Raw genomic sequence first — 19,709 nt, forward strand, 5'->3', positions numbered from 1 at the left:
GTAGGGTTTTTATGACAGTCATTGTGAAGTATATGTCAGAAAAATGCAAGTAGATTATGTTTACTTGTAATGCTTATCTTGGATGCCATTATTAACTATTTTGTACCTGGTTATCCAGTTGCTGTATGCTGTGTTTTTATGTTCGTATTGGATATGCAGTTTATGGGTTTGATTTAGTTAGATGGAACCTGCTTTAACATGACCTGTGTTTGTCTTTTCTAGGAATAACATGCTTGAAAGTACTTGGGAGTGTTGATCACCTGTACCCCAGCACGAGAGCCCCAGCTTAATCCTTTTCAAACATTTCTCTCAGAACATGGGGGAAAACGATGATGAAAAATACAGTCAAGCTGGCCAGATATTTGAAAACTTTGTACAAGCGTCAACATGCAAAGGTACCATTCAGGCCTTTAATATTCTCACTCGCCAACTTGAATTAGATCCTTTGGACAATAGAAACTTTTACACCAAACTGAAGTCAAGAGTGACAACATGGAAGGCCAAAGCTTTGTGGAACAAGCTTGATAAAAGAGCAAGTCACAAAGAGTATAAACGTGGAAAATCTTGTATGAACACTAAGGTAAGTGGAGAATTTTGGGTTTGGATTTCATAGCTTGGAATCTTTTAAACTTGTTTTTCTGCAGAAGCAATGTTTCTACCATCACATGTAATGTGTCTACTCATGTAACCCTCCCTTTAATATACTTTTAGAAACTATGGTTGATACCAGGTGATTTGAACAAATTTTCAGGTATTTTTGTTCTGCAAGTTTTGTGGAAGCGCATAGCATGTGGGAGTGATCCTAAAAGCACCCTGCTTTACAGTCTGCCTCAGTCATGGCAGAAAAGTTTTCTGCCCTCTTTAGACATCAGCGTTAATCAGGCATGAGATGTAAACTCATGAGGCAGTAGGCCTCATTCATTACAGGCTGACAAGAACTACTTGCTTTATTAAACAGGGGTTGGCAAGGTGAAAATCATTGCATATTCAGCAGGCTCCTCAGTTTGCTGCTTGGTGCATGCTGTAAGAGACCAGGGCTGGCCAAGTGTGTTTCAGCAGAAGTTCTAAACCGTTCTCTGGAAAGCACTGCTTGGAGATCTGGGGATCTGTCTTTGTCACCTAGCATTGGCTCTACTTGCTAAACAACAGCAAAAAGAATATCCTGCATTATTTATGGATTTAAATACTTTCCTGTCACTGCTTTATCACAAGCACGGTGTGGATAACTGCTATATGATAGTTACTGAAGGACATGGTCTGCTTGGTTGTGGAAAGGACAGGAAATTATCTTCTCTTCAGCAGAGTGTGCAATACCATATTTTGATAGAACCACTGAATGTTGGTATAAATCTTGTTGACAAAACTGTACAAAATATTCTAGTTCATACCACTTGTTTCATCTATCACTGAATGTTTTTGATAGTTTTGTCTCGGAGCAATTCATTTATTTACTGCCAAGTGATTGCTAAAAGTTGCCTCAAGAAGGATTTTTAAGAACCTACTTGACTGTACAGAGCTGGAACAGAGAGGAAGGGCACCCTGGGGGGTAACTAGACACCAAACTGTGGAGGACTTTTTAATTAAAATCACCGAAGTGTTACTTTATGGACTCAGTAGATAGGCTGTGTTGAAAAGTCTCTTCTCCTTTGCCTCATTGCATTGAAACTTCTCAAAAGCACCAGGGAGAAGGACACCATGTTACCTTCAGTGCATATAGAGGCCTCTGGTTTTATTTATCCATTTTTAATAAGTTCCCACTGATTATTAACATTTTCAAAGGTAATAAATGGCCTTACTACAGTTTTCTTTAGAAAATGAAGAGTGCCATTACAGCTATTTGCATTGTTTTCCTAACAGCCTCTGGTTTTCTGCTTTCCTTTTTCCTTTCATTTCACTTTTTGACCTGTGCTTCCTTCCTCCCTTTTTGTTCTTTTGAAAAGGCCTTGAACATATATCATTGAGCATCTTTGTGATGAAAACAGACAGGAAAGGGAAGGAATGAGAAAGTGTCTGATGATTAACAAATTACAGAAGATATTCCACATGCACCTCATCTACACATACAGCCCCAGGTCCAAATTTCCATGGTTAGCTTGGGGGTGTATTTGCAACGCAAAAAAAAGCAGTTTTAAGACCAATATGAAATATAAAAATGAAGTCCTTCTCTGTCAAATGTGACATTACAGAGCCAAGGCCTGCTTCTGCAAGGTTCTTAAGCAGAGCGATTAATTTTTATGTGTGATGAGAAGACTCGTGGAAATCGATTGGTACGTAAACTACAGCCTGTGTAATGCTTTACAAGGTTGCCAAGCAGGAGGCTAATCAACACCTCCTGCAGTGTTGAAAGTATGGTAATACTACTGTTTGAGAGTAAAGATTTATTTTTAATGGCATAGTGTAAGTATTTGCAGAAATTAATGGACATACCTGTGATGCACATATGATCAAATTGCAAATGAATACAGAATGTCTGTATGTGAATAGTGTGCGTATAGAGATTCTGTGAAATGCTTGTAGATGTTCATTATGAACCTGGACCATGCCCAGAGCTGCACTTCATGAAGCTTTAGATTGCTGCAAATAAAAGCAGTAACCGCAGTCTGCAGGCTCTGAGGGGATATCTACCAAACATTCCTCACACGTGAATCACACTCTGCTGTGAAAGCCTATCTATGCAACATGAATGAGAGGAGACACATTGTGAGAGGACTACAGACTCCCTGATCATTGCCGTGGTATACTCCGACAGCCCCACTTACAGATAAAGAATTCTCAGAAATGCCGTCAGTCCGACCAAAATGCCAGTGCAGAGAGATTAAGCTACAATATACATACCACAACTTCCCTTCAGTGCAACTGGTGATTTTACCTTTCTGTCTTTCTTGCATGTTATGCCAGCTACCATTTTTAGTAGTGAAGCAGGCAAACAGGAGTTAGCAGGCTAAATCCTGACAGCGGGGCCCAGTGCTCACTTCTGTAGGGTTGCCTGGGGACTGGTTGAAGTAGATCAGCCTGGAGTAAAAATCTTACTTGTTAAAGCAGGATCACAAAATGAGCTAAGTGGATTTTTGCAATTGCAGTTCTGTAAACAGAGCCAAGGTTGCTAGTAGGCATCATTTAGAAAAAAAAAAAAAAAAGGCCTTCAAGGCTTTATATGAGGTTGTGGCCATGAGCTCTGTAAATGAGTCTGCATCTCACAGTTCTCAGATACGGCTTTGCAATCTGGCTTCTTTCAATCTTCCCAATCTTTGGAGGAGATAAAGGAGATAAAACACAATCAGGATCTAAACTACTTATGGTCTTGTCTTTTCTTTTCTTTTCTTTTCTTTTCTTTTTTTTTTTTTTTTTAAACCAAGAACCTGCTGCCTTACCCCAAAACTGTTCATTTTTTTTTGCATGGTATTTAAGAACTGAATGCTGTACTTGTTGATTTTTGTGCTTATAAACTCTTCAAACACACTTAAGTTACTCATTACAATATACACAAGTTTTGTACATACAGAACGTTCCACTCCAACTAAATAACAATAATCCAGTGTCTTAACTGCTCTTGAAGAACGTTGCCAAATATGGCTTTCAGAGTTTCTACAATGGTATGTTTTTAAGCTGGATGAATAAAACAAGTTGAACAATTTTCAAGAAGTTCAAACTCGCTGCTATTTCAGAGTTGCCTTACTGTGGACTTTTTTTCCCCTCTTAATTCTTTGTAGAAGGAAAAAAACCAAAGAGCTGCAGAAAGACATGCACAAACTTGGGGCAGAAACAATCTGGTTTTGAAAATGTAGGAATCCGTCTGTATGTATGTTAAATCTGTATCAAACATACACTTCCTTCCATCACAAGCTTGTAAAATGGGGATGATCACTGTTCAGAATAGGTGTTTCTGTAGCTGGCATTTGCACAGTTTACCAGTACTAGAGAGAAACAGAAGTCTGTCCGAAGTAGCCAAAACTCTAGAAATCATACTGTGATTTATGCAAATATGTGTAAAAAAAGAGCACAGCTTTATTATCCTGTCAAAGTTTCTCTCTCATTTTCATCTTTTACAAATCAATGCAGAGTAGCGTGCTTGGAATCTGTAATGATTATTTTTTCTTCATGGAATGAAATGTAGCTAGACAATTGAAGGTTAAAGGTTTAACATACGTTCTTCACCATGCTAGCGGTTTGAATGTCTGTCTAAATTTTTGAACATGCAAAACGTATACGATGATGAACAAGAATTCATCCAGCTAGTTGCAAAGTGTATCCATAGGCTTTTTAAGACATATGTGAGTGTTCTCTAAATGTTTATTTGAACCTCTCTGTATGGAGTAGGTTCTTTACTTGCACTTGATTTACTGGCAGTTTACCTGTGTAAATGATACAGATATATGCATGCACATATAAATGAGGCTCCCACTGATGTTTGAGGTGTGTATGTATATGTATCGGAGGGCAGGAGCTGGCTTATGCTGTGCACCTGAAATTCTGCCTCTCCCATGACTGCAGATTCATGCTTGAGGAGAGCAGAGATCGGGGCACATGCAGACACCCCCAGACTCACTCTGAAGGGAGGTGTTGATTCTCTGAAGCATGCAAATGTGATGGTGTCTTCCCCCTCAAACATATATGCTGTTTTTTCAAAACACATGCTTACACTTGAGGAGAACTAAGGAAACTTGTTTAAAGTGCTAATGTGTAATTATCAGCTGCCTTGGTAGACTCCAGCATTCCTTTCTGGATATACGCCGTTTCGGATGGTGGTGTTGCGCATGGCAGGAAGGGCAGTGGCAAATTCCTGTGCATGGCTTTGGGCTTCTGAGCACTGTCTCTATGGTAGAGCCCACCTGGGGCACGGTTCCCGGGCAGAGGACTTGTACAGTCTGAGCAGTGGTTTTGAGGCCTAGCTGGACAACATTAGCATAAAGCAAGTAAATAAAATTAGGCTAAGAAGTTTTGAGTGCTGTGTATATAAATACGTACATAGATGCATTTGTAGGTATATGTGTTATACATATCATATAGATTCCTGAAAAGACAAATGAAGTGACCTTGAACTCAGTCCCTGTTGGCCTCTCTTGTTTTCCTCGTTCCTGGACTTGGCCTTTCAAAGCTTGTTTTATAATAGATTAGGTTCCCTTCCAAAAAATCCTGTTGGGAAACTTATTGCAAGAGAATGACTCTAAAATTATTTATGAGCACACTTCCAGGACTTGTAAAAACACAGTGGCTCTTTTCATGTGCTGTCAGTCCTACCCGGACTCGGTGGCATTGGCGTCTCTGCTGTAGGGAAGGCTCCACCGGCTCCTCCGGTGGGGTGCTGCTTTAGCTAAGGCAGCATTACGGAGAGCGTGTGGCTTGAGGGGGGACGGGAACGGAGGGGAGTTGGGGACCAGGGTGTGAGTCAGCTGAAGAGCAGCCCTGGGTCAGAAATGGGGATGGAGGCTGGAGGTTTTGCGACTGACTCAGCAGTGGCCCTGAGCCTCGTCTCTCCATGCTAACCACACTGGTGTACCCGCAAATGATAAAACGGGACGGTCTTTGTCTGCCAAACCCCTTCTGCTCCTTTTCATGTCCTCTTCCTTGCCAAAGGCTGTCAAATGAATGCTTTGGGAGTTAATAAAATCTACTTTGCCTGGTGCTCTCCTTCCCCCAGAGCTGAGAAAGGGAGAGGTACTGCCGTGCTGTGCTGGGTGCTGCCGTGTTAGGTAGCCACAGGGTAATCAGCAGGATGAGGAGTGGATACCAGGTGTCTCTCCTTGTTATTAGGTAGAAGTTGGCTTCCTACCAGGCCTCAGTTGTTTACAAACATCCTAATCTGCAGTCTTGCCCCTCATGGTAAATGAAGCAGGTTGGGTTGTAGATGTCTTCCTCTCCCCTCTCTCCACCTTCCTCTGTAGTGCTACACAAATACTGGTCTCTTAATTAAGCAAATCATCCAGCATGTATAAACCCGCTGATGTTGTGGCTAAATTTCCTCCTGAAGTGCTGGCTTGGTTGTTCCTTTGGAGGCAACTTGGATTTCCAGCCAGGTTTCTCCTGTGCTGTATGTACTGATACAGAAGCCGGTGAGATTGTGTGTTCAAGTGTCGTGACTGATTGTGTCCCTTGAGACAAATACGTGGGTTTTTTTAAGAGAGTAATTGAATTGTAAGACGAAAGAAGGGAATGCTAGTTGCGCTCCAACTCAAAAAATATCCTTATTGTAATGAAAACTGTAACCTGTTTATTCTGTAAAGAGCGAATATCCAGATGGCACATCCCTTTTGCTGGATTTACTAATCTCTTCAAAATAATTATTGAAATGGGGAGATTTCCAAACCTGATAATCGGGTTCTATAATGAACACACCAAACTTATCTTAGATGTATTAGATAGCATTGCTAACTTGCTTATTATAATAAAAATGCATTCCTGTGAAGGTCATAAAACTTGAAACTAGAAGTTGACTGCCTTATTTATAGGAAGTTTAGTGAATGAAAGGTTGTGACTTTTCACAAAAAGACATTCAGCTGCTTTTTTTGGGGGGGTGTTTTGCTGGTTTTGGTTTTGGGTTTATTTGTTTTTTTTTCTGTTTTGTTTGGTTTTTTTTTTGTTTTTTTTTTTAATCCAAACATATAGTGCTTAGATAGCAGAATCCAGAAGCTATTGAGGTGTTGGGAGTATTAAGGGCTATGTATTCTACTGACTTTTTAAGTGTCATCTAGACGTGTTTGGTGTACTTGAAAGACAAGCTGTTTATTTTGACAGCTGTGCTTCTTTGCTTTTGCCTTTTAGGACATGGCACCTAAAGCCTTGCACTGGATTTCCATTGTAAATTTATTTTTAAGAATTTCAGTAAGTAGCTTTTACAGAGTTATTTCAAAGTAATAGAAAATGTGGGACTAATGGGAGTTGAGTGGTAAGGAAGATTTGTTTGAGACGAGGGGAGAAGCAGCATATCACCTATGAACATGCAGTGAAACCACAGTTGAACGCTGTCTATGCATTCGTTTCTCTAAGGATTTAGAGAGAGGAGGTGAGGAGAAGCTGGGGTGATGACAGGACACACAGCAGACAGGGTTCTTTGAAAACAACAAAGTTTGACTTTTTGAGCTGTGTTTTAAACTGAGATTGGGCCAGGTTACGTCAGCAGAAGCAAATGTTTGGCATGTGATTTGGTAATGAAATCACTTTATTTTTATTATCCTACAGACATTTCCACAAACACACGATTTTTCAGCTTTATCAGTCATGAAAAGCAATGAAGCCTGGCCAAAGTAACGTAATCAGACAGCCTAAATAAGACTTTTTCAGGCATTTGGGAATTTTAAATTTTTTGGCTTGCAAGATAACAGTAGCTTTACATCTGTACTTTAACAGCACTTTGCTGTTTCTCTGTCCCTTGCTTAATGGCTTTGCAAGTAATTGACAGAAGGGAACTGTCCCACCCTGACCTGATTTCCTAGATATTTTATAGAGATTCCCACAGGGAGTGGCACCCAGTTACTTTCACACAAAACACTACTATTGTCACCACAAGTGGCTTAATTAAGTTTGAATGAAACAAAAGGTTACGGCAGGGCGTCTAACCTCGGCTTTGTAGTGCTTTTGGGTTTGACTGTGAGAAGCAGCGGGGCTGTGTGTCCCGCGTCCGTCCCGCTGGCAGGGTGATGTGTGTGGGGCGAGGGGTGCTCTCGCCTGGCCCCCGGCACACAGCCCCTGCCAGCCCTCTGCTGGGGTCAGGCCGTTCTCCTGGCTTCAGAGAGGCCGTGACGGTACCAGATGTGGTTGTTAGGGCTTTGTTGTTAGCTACATTTCCAGCTTCGCTTTGGTAATGTTTGTGTACTGATAAGTGAGGAAATACATAACTTTTGCTACCAAGAAGTGATTAAACACTTGGCTGCTAAAAAACAGATTTCAGACAATAAAGCAATTTCCTGTCTCCTACAGTTCAGGTCCTTCCTGAGGTTCCCATGTCCGTCCTGAGAACTGGGGTTTTGGGGATGTGGTTGCTCTCTTCCCTCTTTCTGCTGACAAATCTAACTTTACGTTATTTTCTGGTTTAGGCATTTTATTACGCTTCCAGTAGAATGTAAAATACCACAGTTCGAAGAGATGCTGTATAAGAAGTGAAAATGTAAAATATTTTAGTAGAAGCTGATTGTCTTAAGCAAATAACAGAATTTCTATTTGTATTTTCGCACTAAAAAGCCTTAACAGTGATGGAGTTGTGGTCAAAAAAAAAGTTTAACTGGGATCTGTTGTCATGACAAAGTAGACATTTCCCCTTTAATGCCCTTGAAACTGGATTAATTTGCCTTACTTTCTCTGCTACAGTGTTTAAAGGTGGATTATTTTGTGTCAGTGGGTTCTCAAAATTCTCACATTCCCTAACATTTCTATATTGATGCACAAAGTCTGTTTGTGTCTGCAAACAGGCAGGTTTCTGCAAACTAATGTAAACACCTGTTCGCCATTTCAGGTCTCTAGGATATTTGTGTCTTAACCTATATATCTGATGAAAAGTGCTTATTGAAAAATAATCTGAGTTTATACCATAATGTGACATTATTATAGTTTTCTAATTCTTCAGTCTTTTAACCTTTTCCTCAGGTCAGGAATGTCTGGATGAGTTTAAGCTCTATTTTGAAACAAACCTGGCAGGGGGGAGAACCACATATTTCTGCGGTTGAAAAAGCCTTCTCAAGTGAGAGCTGTTGTCCTGGCAGCTGGTCCCATTTTGCTTCAGATCCTCCTGACCTGTGAGAGTCTGGCAAGTACCCACATGGGCCTTGGTTTCGTTCTGGGACCTGGGTGATGACAGAGAGAAAGACAAGCATTGTATTATTTCAGCTAACGTAAGAGCTATACTTCACATCTACAGAAGTTTTAAATTAGGTATACATATGAGCTATAGGCCTGTTACGCTGTATACTGGGAGATGAGGTTTGAGGGATGAAGTGGGTAATGGTGATGTCTTGCATTGATTGTGAATACTACAGCCGCATATAGGTATCTTTCTCCTTTACAAAGAAGTTGGCCCCGCATGTCTGAGGGAAGCAGAAGTTGCAATTCTGACTTGACCCTCATAAAACCCTTGTTTTAATGAGCAAACTTGTGAATATGGTTTACATTCAATTATGTCACATGGGCAGCTAAAGAACTGCACTTACAGAGGTGCTAGCAATAGTTTGGTGCCAGACTGGGGAAATACATTCATTTCAGTGATTCCTGTTATATACTGGTACTTGTCATACTTATTATGGAGCACCTCTCCTGTGAAGACAGGCTGAGAGAGTTGGGGTTGTTCAGCCTGGAGAAGAGAAAGCTCTGAGGAGACCTTATATTCCCTTCCAGTATCTGAAGGGCACCTACGAGGAAGCTGGAGACGGACTTTTTACAAGGGCGTGTAGTGATAGGATGAGGGGTAATGGCTTCAAACTGGAAGAGGATAGATTTAGAATAGATATTAGGAAGAATTTTTTCACTATGAGGGTGGTGAGGCACTGGAACAGGTTGCCCAGCAAAGTTGTGGAGGCCCCATCCCTGGAAGTGTTCAAGACCAGGCTGGATGGGGCTTTGAGCAACCTGGTCTAGTGGGACGTGTCCCTGCCCATGGCAGGGGGGTTGGAACTTCACCTAATCTAGTTTAGGGAAGACCCAAAGAGGAACACTACAGTTATTTGCAGCAAAACCAGAACTGTTATTCATTTCACCTTCTCTCTAATAGTCTGGCTAGCACTGCTAGATCAAATTCTGATTAGTTTTTCAAAGTTTGCATTTTGCCTTGGATACTTGCTGCTCCTATTTCAGCCCTGAAGAACATCTTGTGTTTCCCAAGGTCGTGCCTGTTTCTGCTTAAGAAAGCAACCAAGAGATACTGCCTTGCTTGTCTTGCATCACTCTTTGGATTTGTTCATTTGACTAAGATAGTAACTTAGAAGGAATTGTGGTTATGCCACACTGCGAATTAGTCTTGTGTTGCTTACTTCCACTGCCAACAATGAGTTACAAGAGCAGCTTTAAAAGGACCAGTGCAACAGCAAATACTTCTGTGACTGGTGTCCACCTCCCCTTCCTGCCTGTACTTTGCCATCCTCGCTGAATTTACAATTCAGATAAAACAACTGCCCCAGGGTAAATTGCAACTCAGATTAGAAAACATTGCAAGAGATGGTAGTGAGCTTCCTGCCAAGGACTACACACCCAGATCGTTAATAACGAGTTATGCTGATCAGCAAGTGCTCGGTGGAAGGCAGAGGCATTTCTCTCAGATTTCTTTTTTCCTTTTCCTCGTGTGTGTTTGTTTTTTAGCGAGGTAGGAAATAAATCGCATACGGTAGGAAGCCTTTCCTGACAGGCGAGGGCTGTTGTGGCCAGTGGGGCTGCTGCTGTGGCCGCAGGCTGGTGGCAGGGCTGCAAGGGCCAGGCTGGCTTGCCCAATCTCCTGCCCGGCAGTAGGCACCTGGGGTAGGAAGTTCACCGTCAGCCCAGATGCACCCCCCATAGTGGCAGAACAAGCGCGGCCGGTGTTGTTGGGGCAGGTGCCTCTGAATTTCACCCTGGCTGGAATGTGAAAACAGAGTCATTAATACCTGGCCGTGTAAATAAACACTGATCTTCTGTGTATGTTTATCTCCCTTCTGCTGTGTCGGATGTTGGTGTAAAAGAGAGTAGTATTACACCTCATGATGGGCAATTTGCTGCCGAATTTTATGTCTTCAACTCCCTGCCCCTCTTTTTGAAGCATGCTCCTTTTCGTATTTTTTCACCTTTTTTTATATTTACTTTTATTTTTCAAGATTCTTTCCTTCAGTAATAGGGGCTGTTATGTACCTTTTTTGTTTTCATCCAAAAAGGTTTTGAAAATAAGAACTAGAGGTGCTGAAATCTGTTTTTTGCTGCACGATATGCTGACAGCAGCCTGGTTTGTTGATTCTGTATGAGCGCTGTTAACTTTCCCTGCTATCGAAAACTTTCCTAAAAAAATTTTACACTAAAGATATGTTTTCTGATTTTAGTTGTTTGAACTGTTCGAGTCCATCTTGCTCATTGACACTATCAGATGCCACATTGCTAAGAGGTGCTGGCTGGCCAATTCCTAGTGTTTTGAAATTGCAAATAAAAAAGTGAAATGCAAAACCATTGTCTACCTGTGGTGAATTGGTATGTGCAAGTGACCAGTTAAATAAACTGGATAAAAAAATCAGGTTATTGCTCTTTGGAGCTGTATTTGACTTTACTAGTTAAGTGGCTGTGAATGCCAGCACTGGGAAATGCAGTGCCTTTGAAGATTGCGTGATGACCTGGAAGGGAACAGGAGCCCCAAATTGCTGCCTGCTTGTACAGCTTTGCGTTTTGAGCTCAGCTGTAGCTGCCCTACACTACTGTACAGTCATTGTGCTTACGAAAGTTAGAAATGATGGGATTAAATGATCCAGCTCTTGAAAAATAAATAAATAAATAATGTAAAAATCTGGATTCTGACTCAGACCTGATGGCTAGTTCTGTAGGAGCTCATTTCCAGGCGCTGGCTTCTGAAAGCCAAGTCTTACTTAACTGGGTATGGGTTAATAATTGACCCAATGTGAAAATGTATTTTAGAACATATTTTAAAATCTTCTGTGAAAGGACCTTGAAATAACTTGACTCATGACTTTAAAAAGCCAGTTTCTAAGCGAAAGCCTAACTGTTATGTTAGATTGTTGTAATTGTTGTTGTTTAGTTAAAAAATTTTGGGTTCAGTGTAGTATTTGATCTCTCTAGACAGACCAGGCTGTACCAACAGTGCTTCTTTTTTTTTTTCTTTTTTAAGCATATTACCAACTTCTTCCTGTAGCAAAGCTGTGGTTGTTGACCAACTTGTCTGCATGCTTTGGATGCCATAAAGCACAAGAGATCCCTTCCTCTAAGTCTGTAGACAAGTCCTCTACTGGCTGGTCAGCCCCTGAAACCATGTAGAGGATTAATTATTTTCTTAGAATTGCAATCTCACGAGTGTCACTACTCGCAGGGCTCCCAAGACACAAGGCTTGGTCTCTGCTTAGTCTCTGCTGTGCTCAGAGGTGAGGCTCCTGGTGCCTTTGTTCCTTCATCTCTCTTCACCAGTTCTCTGTTTCTGGATTAATTGTTTTGTTTGATGGTTTTGTTTTGGGTTTTTTGCTAGTATTTTAAGGATAGCCTTAAAGCATTATCTCAGTATGACAGGCATAAGCCTACAAAAAAAAAAAAGGCAAGGTATTTAAATGCTGCCAACCATATTCATGACTGGGATAGTCAGGCAACATTCTTTCTGCAAGGTTTATCTTGTTTTCATTTTGATTGTTTAAGCAACTGGCCAAAAAAAAGAAAAGAAACCAATCTCTTCTGGTTTTTGGGTGTGGTTTGTTTTTTTTTTTTCCCCTGTTTTGGTTACAATGAAAGACAGGTAAGAAAACAGCAAATACTCTCTTAATTCCAAAGGGCGTTAGAGGGTTTATTTTGTACTTTGTTTGAGGAGATTTTTGGATTAAAGCACTTGCCCGATTTCTGGTCGCTAATCTGTTTATCAAAAATAGTATAACATTTCTTGTCAGATGATGTGCAGGTTTTCTTCAGATAACTGTAACTGTGGTCCAGGGGAACTGGAAGTTTCTATAGATACTTTTCTGTATTATGTCTACCGATTGCAATTTTTAAAAATTTGTTTCTGTGAATTGCTATAAAAGCTCTGAGAGCAAGTCAACATATTTAAATATGACCAGTGCCACCTGAGAGCTCTTCAGAAAAAGGCCACATAACCAAGTTGTGACAGCTTTGGTGCATTGATGAAGGAACTCTTGACCTTATAGCATACAGCCTTTCTGTAAAGTGCTGCATAGCAGACTGTAAGTTTCAGATGTCTTTCATACCATTGTTTTAATTTCAAACTACGGAAAGGTTTTTATGTGCATATCTAATATTAGTACATATATCCAAGAGACAGAGAGGATGGATGGACACGTGTGTCCAAATTCATCCAGGAAAAATGAAGACACGTGCTTTTTTCCATGCAGAAGCTTATCTTCCAAAAAAGAGAAAAAAATTCCAGTAAAGATGAGCCAAATGAATGCAATAAATCTACTAATGTTTCACTTCTGGCACTTTGACCCAATAAAACAGGAGGGCAATAAAGATAGATCCTCTGATCCCTGGATTGTGCCATGTCCAACTGTGAGCGCACCAACTGCAAGGCTCAGCGCCGGGGAAACAGCTCTGTCCAGAATCAGCCCAGATTAGGTAGCCTCAAATCCATGTTGCAGTCTTTTAAGAAGAAAAATAGCAGTGTCTCTATTTTTGCCAATTGCTGATGCAAGTGCTTTTGGCAGGATTTGGCAAAGCTGCATATTTTTGAGGTGCTTAGCTGGGGGTACAAAGGGTAAAATATTGGTGGGATCGAAAGCAGAAGTGGACTCAAGTTGTACTTTCTGCACTGTCCTGATTTTGTTGCTGCGGTTGGTAGCAATAAGGGGTTCGTGAGCCTCACTGTTCCCAGCTGCCTTTGAACTTCCCCAGCAGTGGTATTTATGTGGTGTTCACTCTCCAAAAATGCCTGTTCAGCAAGATCCAGTTAGTCTTAATAATATTTTAAGGTAGGTTTTGGAACTATCTGTAGTGCATTTAAGTAGTGTTCACATAACCTCTCTGGAGAGTTAGGACCTCTCATTAAAATACACTTAACTGAATATTATTTTCATCAAAGGAAACATTTTTAACCTTACTAATTTCGTAAGGAGCTCATAAAACATAGTATAATAGAGGAAAATACGCTTTTAAAGATCACTTAATTTTTGTAGGGTGAGTTTGATTAGCTCCTATACCTTCTGCTTTCCCTTCCTTTGATGGAAGAATTATTTTTTATTTTTATTTTTTTAATATTTGCATATAGCTCTATTAACCACAGAAATTCGAGGTACATGTTTTTGGTATCTGGCCTTTTTCTAAAAATGAAAAAAAGAGTTCTTGGTTTAGGTCGGCACTATCCCTTTTCTATATATGTATGTAGTTGAATGGACACCTTCCAAATCACGGTCATGTTTAGCTACAGTTATCATCACTGTTCTTCACAGGGTCATGTTCTGTTGCCTTTTAGTAAAACCAGTTGTATTAGGTATGGCAGTGTTCAATAAGCCAGGCAACAAGTACAAGCATCTCATGCAACGCAGGGCACGTTACTGTCAAGAGAGCGCTATACTGGTGTAGCTCTAATGTGTTTGGTAACCGAGCTATTCCATAGTGACACGTCCTTCGCTGGTGCCAGTGGCTGCGCTGGTTTGTAGAAAAGATGACAAGTGTTTTGTATGGGGGTCTTCATCTAGAGAAGCAGCGAGTAGCTGAATAGGGTTGTTGAGTTTAGGGGAGCAACCAGGTATTGAAGTGCTTTGGTAGACCAGGGCTGTAGCAAGATTAGACTCACATCTTAGAATGACAAAATGTGTCATGCCTGTTGGGAGCTTAACCTTTTTTTCTTTTTCATTTTTTTTTTTTTTTAAATAAAGCTTTAACTCTTGACATTTTAAGTGTCTGAAGTGGCATATAGAATTTTATTTTTTGGTGACTTCAACTATAGTGTTTCAAACCTTAAAAACTATATTGACTATTCAGTGGCTTCAGGGTACATTGGACTGTACTGTTGTATCCAGTGGCTGTCTATGAATTTATGTGATAAAATCTGAGACTACAAATGTGAGATGAACTCTAAGTCAGTAAGTCAGGAATGTCCTACTGAGCAGTCCTATTTTTGCCAGAAGCATTTTCATGTTTAGGGATGAAGTGAAAAGGGTTGTGGTGGAGAGAGCTTCTGCTGCAGCTTCTGGTAGCTGTCTGCTGTAGCTGCTTATGCAGCTGTTTCTGTTTGGAGCCTTTCCAGGGAAACAGTCATTGCTGATCCAGAAAATGTGTTGTTTCATTATATTTTGTGCCTATCTCGTGTTGCATCACATTTAGCTCTGTCACGAATAAACACTTGCCCAGATCCATGTAGGATGTAATCCTGTGGCGTCAGTCAAATTAATCCTTGGTGCATCCCTGTCCTTTTGGACCTTGCACGAAGGCCAGGGCCGGTGTGAAGTCCCAGATCTGGTGACTATGGAAATGAATGCACCTGAGGCCCAGAGCAAACGATGGAATAGGGTTTGCTATGGAAAGGCAAAGCATTCTGTCCTTCTGCATCCTGCAGGCCCTCTGGGTGCAGGCAGAACCTTCTGTCACTGTGTGGGGAGGCACCTGCAGCACCAGGCAGAGGCTTCGAGGTGTGTGGGGAAAGCCACCCCTTGGTGCTCATTTCTAGCAGCATGAGCCACTCCTACAGGTTTTGATTTCCAACTGGTGATTTCAGTAAATATTACATATAAGCTAAAGGAAGCTAAATAATTTAGGCAAGTGGTTTTCACTATTTTTTCACTAGTATATGTGTGCATTTCCACTGAACAGTAGAAGTGATGCTTCTGACTTGGCGTGCCTTAGGACAGCGAAGGGTGTCTCTGTCTATCCAGTTGCTGTTGAGCTGGAGTCTAAAATTAACCTCCTCTTTTTCACCTCCAAAACAACTGAAAGGCAGAAATGAGAAAATCTTGAATTCTTGGAGTGACTGTAGCTTCTGTCTTCATCCCAAGGACATACGGGAAGTGGATCATAATCGAACACGCTTATATTTTCCAGGATTATTTGATGGTTGGGTACCTTGGACAGGAGAGGAGTGATTTAGAGTTGGACGATAACAGTGTAATGCATTGAGCTACAAGGGGATTTGTCTATTCTTAACTGTGCAAAGAGGTGCTGTTTGGTTGCATCCCCCACCCACATGCTACTACCAACTGGTAGATTCACAGGATCACAGTATGGTAGGGGTTGGAAGGGACCTTCAGAGATCATGTAGTCCAAACCCTCTGCCAAAGCATGTTCGCCTAGAGTAGGTTGTAAAGGAATGCATCCAGGTGGGTTTTGAATATCTCCAGAAAAGGAGACTCCACAACCTCTCTGGGCTGCCTGTTCCAGTGCTCCTTTACTGTGAGCAGGTAAATGCCGAGAGCTAACTTTTTTTTTTTTTTTTACATTTTTCAGGGTCAATGAGTAGATTCTGCCTTTCAGTTATTAAAGTGGATGACATTTTTGTGACTAGCTCATTGTGGAGTGTTATTTTGGGTTTTTTGTTAACCATAGTGCTAGTATTCTTGCTCTCTCCCTCCTTTCTCTCAAAACCTCAGTTGTTTCTGTAAGCTTACTTTACTGTGTGAAAACCAGTGGAGGCATTCTGCAAATTCTCAGCTGTTAAACTGCATATGGTTTTTCCAGAATGGGATATAGGTGTCTGGATTCACAGGCTGCTGATTTAGTAGTGGGGAACAGGAGGGGTTGCAAGAGGCCCCTACTTTGCATCCCTCTCTTCCTTTCCTCCCCTTCTATTTTTAAGTCATATATCTGTACATTATGTACAGGAGATCATATCGAAAACCCACGCCTGGCACAAAAGTCGTTCTGCTTTTGGAGAGGTGACTTTGTGCTGCCATTTAGCTCTGCACTAAGTGCTCTTATTCAGTGTGAAACATTTTCTGGAGATTTTCAAGGCACTGCCGTTCTTAGACATACTAATAGAGAGAAATTAGGATCTCTTGCAGTCAGATCGACCTTAAGTAGAATCAAGCTTATGAGACTTACGGAATGCTGTGTATGCTTGTACCTGATATCTTTTAATTGTATTGGGAAAAAAAATACATGAAGTTTCTGCTCTATTTCAGTGTGAAGATAAATAATGCAGTGAGTCATGTGCTTGGATATAGTGTGAGACAAGATTTATACAGAAACAAATAATTATCTTTTAGGGAAAAATACAGTACTTCTTAACAGTACCATAGAAACATAGTATTTACTCAGCAGCTTAAATGGACAACTTTTATAAAATGTGCATGGGCTTATTAGTGTTTTATTTTGAAGTACAAAAATTTCCCTGCTTTACTTAATATTTATAATTTTAAACTGAAATAGTCCTAAGTTTAGTCCTCTTAAATGGGAATTTTGTAACTGGTATTCTAAAAATGTTCTTGGAGAAGTTTAACGCAAACCAGTGTGTCCATTTATTTATGATAATTTGTATTGTTAGTGTAAAATTTTCATTGTCGCATTTATCATAATCTGTAATTAGTGTCATTCATATTCAGGATATTTGCAAGAAGAATAGATTATTTTAGCCCACATAAAATTCTCATGGTAATTGTGGTGCCCATTGCTGGTAGGAGTCGGTGTTTGTGGGCAGTCTCTTCAGTACTGTCAGTTACTGCGTAGCTGGAGTTTGGTGCAGGAACTTTTGTACGTACCCTTAGGTGGTCCGGTTGCTGATGAGGTGATGGAGCTCAGATGTGCCTGTGCGGGACAAGCTGCTGTCTGGGTGCATGCAGTGTGTGGTGGTGCCTGGCTTCTCTCCCCGTGGCTGGGGAACTCCTGGGTGCAGCCCTGGGCTGCGGTGAGAGCCAGGGCCAGCGAACGGCCCCGTCAGAGTCCTTGTCCTCGTTCCCTTTCTCACGGCGTGTGTTTCCACTTCTAGTGGATGTATGCTTAATATTTTAAGCATTTATAAGATCTTTGGATGAAATGTGTGCAAAGATAAATTATTGTCATAAAGGAGGAAACTTGGTGTTTTAAAATCAAGTGCTTTAATCTGCCACGAGAGTGCATAACTGTGTTGTTTTCTCCATCCTCATTTGTGCTTTTGCCTGCTTCTGTCTTGGTGTAACGTAGGTGCTGTTCTTGGGGAGTGCATTAAATTCAATGAAGCTTCTCATTTAACAGAAAGTATTTACATGCATTTGCAGGCAGATCAGCCCTTTATACTATGAGGTTTTCACTGAAAAAAATGCCTTCTCTCAGTATTGCTATCTTGCCCTAGCATATTATACTCTCGGTAGTAAACCAGGGTATAACATCCAATGTGGTACTGATTTTTCAGGCAGGTTACAGAAGTCTAGTCATGATCTTATTCTTGGATAAGCTGCCCTGTAATCTAGATGAGTCTTTCTCCCTTCATTTCCAGCCTGAACAAGAAATCTGCAAAAGTTCCTTGTCAGTAGTCTTCAGCAACTGTTACTTTGAATAATTTGTGGAAGATGCTTTGGAAAGTCAAGTTACCCTTTAGCGGAAGATGCTTTGACAAGTCAAGTTACCCTGTGCCTTTTTAGGAGATGATCTGGCACCATTAAAAGACAGTTGAGCTGTGAACGGCAATCTGGATGTCAAGAAACCATTGGCATTTGTCCAACCCTGTTTGTTACGTTTCAGGATTGATGGTTTGAGAATCCCTTATGTGATGTCAGTTGTCACGATCTGTGTTAAATTGCAAGAAACTGCTTTCAAAAGCAAGCCAGGAGACTGGGGTAACAGGAGGTGAAAATAGGAAGCCATTCAAGGTTTGTTCTAGGCAGACTACAAGAAGGTTTCTTGTGTGACTTTGCAAGCAGAGAGCTGGGGAGAAAGGGCAGGGACAGGACAGTGGTACGGTCCCTTTCTTTACTTAATAAAGGTAGGAACGTAAAGATAGTAAGAATTACCTTTGCAAGGGTTTTGTGCTGGTTTCAACCCCAGAAGTTTCAAAAAAGATGACAAAGTGCCAAGAATAAGCTCTGCACCAGCAGGAAGTGTCCTTAATAAATCAAAGAACAAATATTTCTGAGACATAGATAAATATGTTTATGGAAGGTAACCATGGATGATGGCAAATATACAACCATTTTTCACAGTGTCTCTAGGCAATTAGGAAGATATTTTGTCAATGGTGATAGGAGGAGGGGAGAGGGCAGAATCCTCCTTAAAATTGTAACGTACTGTGTTGCAGAGTACCAGGGGGAACTAACAGTGTTTTCTGTGTGGTTTTCATTACTTGGCAGGATCCACTATGACTAAATTTCAAAAGACTGCTTTTTTAAAAAGTTGCATTTATTTATATATGATACGGTTTGTTAGCCAAAAAACCAACCCCACCTTATCAAACCATGTATGGTCTTTATTTCTAAAATGTTTCTAACTGCTTGCTGAACATTACTGGAAAACTATGTAGCTGTGAAGGCAGTCACTTACTTGTCAGAGCTCAGAGTTCCCATGTTAATCAAAACAAGCGTGTGCAGAAAAGAGCTGACCCAGACTCCACCAGTGATCCTCTTCAGTCAGGATAACATCTGCACTCTATTTTCTTCCTTTATATAATTACATCTGTTAATGTTTTCTTAATATTTAGCATGCAGTGCGGAGTGTTCTGAAATTATGAATTAAATATGCTCTTTTAAGAGGAAGAAAGCCAAGTGGCAAATACAACAACCTAACTTTAACTTATTTAATATCTCTGGTTAACAGAACACTTGCCTAAAGCAAAGCAGAAGCACCTCTCAGGAGCTCTTCTTTCAGTGGGAATTTATTCAAATTATTTATTCAATTTAAGAACATTTTTTGCACTTGTACAGTTGGGTTGGACAAAAGTCACGGACAAAAGTCAGCACCAGATAATTTTTTGCTTAAGTTGCTAAATTTGAAAACAAATGACAAACAAACCAAAATAAATAAATGACTCTATTTTATGAAATTGAAATGTAATGGGAACCAGACTTGTATCCAACGAGCCTCCAGATACAGTCCGTGCTTGCTTTGAAACTGTAATCACTGTCTGGCTATGTGTGCGGGGCGCACAGGAGCATGTCTGGTGTGTGAGATAATGGGTTTGGATTTGCACCGTGGCAGAGCTCGGC

The 19,709-nt window shown here is 40.8% G+C and overlaps 1 protein-coding gene across 2 annotated transcripts in view; it reads left to right on the top strand.

Annotated features, from left to right (window-relative positions):
• The first annotated feature begins 316 nt into the window (after positions 1–316).
• The window catches only part of MICAL2 (microtubule associated monooxygenase, calponin and LIM domain containing 2), a 57,096-nt gene continuing 37,703 nt past the window's right edge, over positions 317–19,709 (top strand). For both annotated transcript variants that reach the window (XM_009892650.1, XM_009892651.1), the window contains exon 1: positions 317–580. In XM_009892650.1, coding sequence (XP_009890952.1) covers positions 317–580 — 264 coding nt within the window. The remainder of the gene's footprint in view (positions 581–19,709) is intronic.

The sequence above is a fragment of the Charadrius vociferus genome, unplaced genomic scaffold (genome assembly GCF_000708025.1).
Source record: "Charadrius vociferus isolate BGI_N301 unplaced genomic scaffold, ASM70802v2 scaffold19, whole genome shotgun sequence".
Classification (NCBI taxonomy): Eukaryota; Metazoa; Chordata; class Aves; order Charadriiformes; family Charadriidae; genus Charadrius; species Charadrius vociferus.